This window comes from Salvelinus fontinalis, chromosome 6 (assembly GCF_029448725.1).
Source record: "Salvelinus fontinalis isolate EN_2023a chromosome 6, ASM2944872v1, whole genome shotgun sequence".
Classification (NCBI taxonomy): domain Eukaryota; kingdom Metazoa; phylum Chordata; class Actinopteri; order Salmoniformes; family Salmonidae; genus Salvelinus; species Salvelinus fontinalis.
In genome coordinates this window covers 31,426,679-31,432,821 of record NC_074670.1, presented here as the reverse complement: position 1 = coordinate 31,432,821, position 6,143 = coordinate 31,426,679, and the positions used below count along the sequence as shown (strand labels likewise).

General features: G+C 45.0%; 1 protein-coding gene across 1 annotated transcript; it reads right to left on the bottom strand.

Moving 5' to 3' along the window:
* Window positions 1-563: 563 nt before the first annotated feature.
* LOC129858596 (serine/threonine-protein kinase pim-3-like) lies at window positions 564-5,561 on the bottom strand. The gene is made up of 7 exons (XM_055927920.1): window positions 5,528-5,561; window positions 4,905-5,288; window positions 4,725-4,819; window positions 1,971-2,021; window positions 1,443-1,821; window positions 1,062-1,238; window positions 564-908 (listed from the first exon to the last, which is right to left on the bottom strand). Exons 1-7 carry the CDS (start codon window positions 5,559-5,561, stop codon window positions 817-819), a joined length of 1,212 nt encoding a protein of 403 aa, XP_055783895.1. The 3' UTR covers window positions 564-816.
* Between the last annotated feature and the right edge of the window lie 582 nt (window positions 5,562-6,143).

The window sequence follows — 6,143 nt, the reverse complement described above, 5'->3', positions numbered from 1 at the left end:
GGGTGACTTTCACTTTTAATTGAGTAATTTTCTATTAAGGTATTGTATCTTTACTCAAGTATGACAATTGAGTACTTTTCCCACCACAGTCTGTAAAGACAGTTTATTGGATGTTGCTGTGAATTGATGGGGATGGTAATTGACAGTGGCAGTTTGAATTGATGGTGGAGATGAATTGAAGACTTAACTGAAATGATAGTAGTGGTGGGTGTATGGGAGAAGGTAAAGACAGATATAAGAGTGGTATTTATGTTGACACATCTTCTGTTCCCGTTCATCCCGTCATTTCTAAGTCTGTGTGTAACTATGTCCTAGGCCTGCCTGTTTCCTGTGTGTGGGTGGGTGTCTTGGAGAGTAAGTGCCCACAGTCATTAGGATTGAAGAGACAGTAGACATGTTTTCCTTTTATTTAAAAAATTCTGTGAAAAAGCTACGCTTTCAGGATTTCATTCATAAAAATATAAAATATTTGATATTTGTAAAAATGTTACTTTTAAAGAAAAGTAGAAGCACTAAACCTATAAATATTGATATTTTCAGAATGGAAGACTCCAGGGGAAATAAATCAAAAGTATAGCATTTAACTGCAGCACCAGTTCCACCTAACCCATCTTCATTTGTGTAAGGTTTTGTTGAAAAACTTTGGATAGTGGTAAAACAATGCCATCTTTATGCGCGTTCGCTATTAGTCTTTTGGGGTGGGGTTTTAAACCACGCTATAAAGTGCCCGGTTAAAGTGCTTAAAAGTGACTCAAATGACTAAGACAAGAATGAACTGAGATTATAATTGTATTTTTCATTGGCCTGGGTGGCCCCTCACAGGAGCCAGGGATGGAGCTGGATCTGCTCCATGGTTGGTCGGTCCGCTGCCTTAGTGCTCAGGCACCAGCGAATCAGCTGACGGCACTCTGGTGGAGAGGAAGTAACAACAGGTATATGATTAGACAGAGGATAACTCCATAATCATCTATTGTAGTATGAGGTTACATCATCTACCCCTTTATGGAAACCTCTTCCCCTACTTCATCCAACCCTCCTTCCCTCATCCCTCTATCTCTGACCGGGGGACAGTCCCTTGGTGAAGCGCACGCGGCCCTTGATGGTCTCTCGGATGGTGCTGAAGGGCAGGAAGCCACATATCAGGTTGTAGAGGGTGATGCCCACCGACCAGACAGTAGCTGGACCTGCCAGGTACTGTCTATGTAGGAACCACTCTGGAGGGGTGTACTCCAGGGTGCCTGAGAGGGGGCGGACAGACACAGGAAATTTATTATTCAGTAGCCTTTTTGAAAGCATACTGAGAGCGTAGGCTGCATGCTGAAATCAACAATAGGGCTAAGTGGCGTTTCCGTCATATTGCTTCCACTCTCACTGAGCAATTTTTAGTGATCTGCTCTCTCAACCACCACATTCCCTCCCTTACACTCTCTAAGGTCTCTAACCTGCAAAGTCCTTGTAGGCCGTATTCTTCAGCAGGTCTCCACAGCCAAAGTCGAACAGCTTGACGTGCTGCGAGTCAGTCTGGATCAGCAGGTTCTCTGGCTTGACGTCCCGGTGCAGGACCCCTCGCTCGCTGCAGTGGTTCAGCGCCCTCAACAGCTGCACCATCACCTGGCGCGCTAAGCCCTCGCTCATGGTGCCTCCCCGGTCCTGGCAGAAGGCGATAAGGTCCTGGCAGGGCTCGGGGCGCTCCAGCACCATGATGTAACGCGATGGCTGGTCAAACCACTCCAGCAGCTGCATGATGTAGGGACACTGTGGCGCCACGTTCACCTGCTTCATCAACGCCACCTCCAGGGGCAGGGGGCCTTCTTGCCCAGGCTGTGTGTGCGTGTGTGTGTGTGCGTGTACACACGTGCAAAGGAGGAAGGGGAGAGTGAACTGCTGTTAGCAATTGCAGTTAGGCTAGCATTAGTAGAGATAACTGATATAACCCCTACAGTAAAATCAACCAGTAGGCTAACACTCACAATGTCCAGCTCCTCCTCAGCTTGGGCCTTGGACACATACTTGATGGCTACCTGTGGGACATGAATAGCAACAACAGTCTAAGTACAGCTGTTACATGTAAAACATTTGTTGTTATAACATTCTCAGTGCTTTCATGAGAATAATACAAAATGAACTCATATAGGAGACAGCTGAGGTTGGTCAGGTATGATGAAGGGCTTACAGAAGTAAATGACAAGGTGAAGATATATGAAAGTTATTAAAGGAAAAGCAGTTACACCATCATAAAAAGCCATTATGAAGGAATGTTGTCAGGCTGCTTAGCTGCACTGTGCAATTAAAGCAGACATGAGTTATTTTCCCTTATAAACTGGGTGGTTCCAGCCCTGAATGCTGATTGGTTGACAGCTGTGGTATATGAGACCGTATACCATGGCTATGACAAAAAAAGGATTTTTACTACTCTAATTACTTTAGAAACCAAGTTATAATAGCAATAAGGCACCTCGGGGGTTTGTGGTATATGGCCAATATACCACGGCTAATGGCTGTATCCATGCACGACGCATCGCGGAGTGCCTAAGAACAACCCTTAGCTGTGGTATATTGGCCATGTACCACACCCCCTCGTGCCTTATTGCTTAATTTTACGTCAAATATTCTGAAAAAAAACATAAACACAACATGTAAAGTGTTGGTCCCATGTTCCATGAGGTGAAATAAAAGATCCCAGAAATGTTGATTACACACAAAAACCTTATTTCTCTCAAATGTTGTGCACAAATGTGTTTACATCCCTGTTAGTGAGCGTTTCTTCTTTCCCAAGATAATCCATCCACCTGACAGGTGTGACATATCAAGAAGCTGATTAAACAGCATGATCATTACACAGGTGGTTGTTGTACTGGGCACAATAAAACGGCACTCTTAAATGTGCAGTTTTGACACACAACACAATGCCACAGATCTCAAAAGTTAGAGGGAGCGCTCAATTGGCATGTTGAGTGCAGGAATGTCCACCAGAGCTGTTTTCAGATCATTTCATGTGAATTTCTCTAACATACGCTGCCTCCAACATCGTTTTAGAGAATTTGGCAGTATGTCCAACCGGCCTCACAAACACAGACCACGTGTAACCACGCCAGCCCAGGACCTCCACATCTGGTTTCTTCACCTGCGGTATCATCTGAGACCAGCCACCTGGACAGCTGATGAGTATTTCTGTCTGTAATGAAGCCCTTATGTGGGGAAAACCTCATTCTGACTGGCTGGGCCTGGCACCCCAGTTGGTGGGCCTGGCTCCCAAAATGGGTGGGCCTATGCCTTCCCAGGCCCACCCACGGCTGCGCCCCTGCCCAGTTATGTGAAATACATAGATTAGAGCCTAATGAATGTACTTCAATTGACTGATTTCTTCATATGAACTGTAACTCATTGAGATACTTGCCTGTTGCATTTATATATTTGTTCAGTATAATTACAGGCTCGTTTAATGACTGGGTCATTCTTCCTGATTGGCAAGGGAGCAGCGCAAGATCTCACTAAATGAAAAGAAAGTTGAGATTTTCTATTGAAAAGGAAAGTTTAGTGAGGTTGGGTAACTCATTTCCTACACTGCCACTTTTAGGAAAGGAGAGAGGCTAAATCTGGAGGATAGATGGAGCGAAAGACAGAGAGGGGGGTGAGCAATTATATTGACTGACAGCCCACAGGGAAATAAAATGTACTGTAACAGGAGGACCTAGGTGAGAATAGGCCTGTCAATTCAATGGCCCAAGGCATGTATTACCGCAGAGCAGTCTCAAATGGTGAGTCACAGCTCAGTCCAATTTGGGTTATAGCTTAACACTGGGCCCTGGGTTTGTTCCTGTTTCAGGTCACACTGACTTTGGGTGGCCATGTCACAGTACAGCAGAGAACCACTGCTCCAGAGGAATATTTAGTCTCCATTCTCTCACCAAGAAAATATCTCAGACTACCATTGCAACTGTATGAGAAGACCAGCCTCAGTTGAATCTTGCCCCCTGGTGGGCCAGGGAAGGTGAGTGTGTGCTTGATCCATGACACTGGACAAGAGTTATGGGAGTTTAGGTGTAAGATGGAATCGAGAGCAGCCTCTTTGTTTTAAATACCCTTGGCTGCTTAAATAAACTACAGTAGCTTCATGCAAAAGCACTGCTTGATTTGGACTGAAATATGTGCCGGTACTCATTTTGGGTGCAGTTACTGTTTACATTTAGGTGCCGGAGCAACACAATACATTTGAGCTAATATTCTATAAAAGGAAAAGGAGTTTAAGCAGTAGAAAATGTGAGGAGCCAGTACTCAGCTCCAATGACCTCCTGCCCAAGTCAAGCACTGTGCAAAAGGAACACAAATCAGTCCACTGCCATAGAGAGCCGACAATCAAAAGCTATAGCATCGATGAGACAGAATGTCTCAAACGATAAGAATATAAGAATTTGCAAGGGAGTGAGGCTGTCTATGATGATTAGATCCCTTGAGTGCGTGAGTAGGAGGACTCTGCGAGTGTGTAAGATTGAGAATGTGAGAGTAGAAACATATATAAGACTACCAGACTGTTTCCGCTTTCAACAATTTATCAGTTCTTTGTTGCTTTGCCAAACAAGCAGGACAACAACAAGTTGGCTGAGGCAGAAACAGACTGGGTAAGCAGACTGGCTTAAGATTTTGTATGACACTAAAACAATATTAAGTGTCACACAGACAACATGTGTTTTCACAGGAAAGGGAAGAGTTGTGTGTTGTCTCACCGGCATGCCGTCTGATTTGCGGGTCCCTGCATAGACAGAGCCATAGCCCCCTTTCCCCAGCAACGGGCCCTTTACATACAGCTTTTCCAGCCGGGCTGAAACGAAACAAAGCTGTGAAAATGAATTCCCTCCTGATGGAACCGGAAATTATTTCTGAATCTGTTTGGTGGTCACTTTTACCTTTGCGGTGGCGTTTAGTGGCTTTAGGGCGGGAAGTGGAGGGGCAGTCATCCTTTGCCCCCACCAGGCACAGTGGCCAGGGGCCTTGAGTCTGGTTCAGGGCTGGACCATGGCCTACAGGCTCCATCCAACCCCCCCTGCCTGGGGCCCAGGCCCTGGAGGTCACCGCGTTGCATCTCTGGCTAACATTCCCTGTACGCCGGCACAGGACCTTGGGTGCAGGGGGAGCCGGCACAGCAAATATCTCCTGGAAAGCCTTTGGCTCCTTGGACCCGCTACATTCTAAGTCGGGGGAAGCAGTTTTGGCGTTGTGGAACCCAGACCTTTTCCTCTTCCGCCTGCCGCCTCCATTCAGACCCCAACCCTGGTCAGAGCTGTTGGGGACTATAGGGAGAACAGAGAGGGGCAAACAGTTAATGATAACATCCTTTAAAACAGATATTTAAATATTAGGTTAACTTTTTTGATAATAACAACAAGGTCAATGTAGTTTGATTATAACATTTCTTCTGTCATTTCCATCCCTTCTCCTTCCATATACCCATTTACAATATAGCCTAAATGTATTTATCTAGCCTACTTTACAAGACTAGGCACCCAGGCTACTTTTTATTTTCGTTTACCTGGAGAGAGAACTTCCTGGGAGCTACGAGTCATCATGGTTGAATTCTATCCTCTTAAATCAGCCATGATTTTAGGTAGGCTGAAACGGATATCAAACCAGATATTTGCGTCTGACAGATTGTCACATGGCCTTAAAAAACACTATTGCTCTGACGTAATGTACAGAGACAATTATGACGTGCCATGACGTAAAACAAAGAGTCGTGCGCGCCAGGTGGCCCACACCTATTACAAGCAACGACCGCCTGTTTTACGAGTTTAATTGTGCCTGTACATGAAAATCCAAAAGAGGACGCTGTTAGATCTTTCAAAATCGCCTTAAATTGTTGCTTTTACCCAAGATTTCTGAGATGACCCATTCCTCCATTCCATGGGTTAGAAACGAAGAGAAAGGTTCAAAGCCAAGATAAAAGCAGCCCGACCTTGCATTTTGTGACGCCATATGCTAACAATATCACATATATTTTTTTATAAATGTAGAAATCTTCACACCCCTACAACTGTTTTTGAAATCTTGGTCCATGGAGAGAGACTCACATACTGTGCAGGCTTTTGTTTTAACCCATACCAACTGATGAAACTATAGCGGATCAACAACAAAACCTTGACAAATTT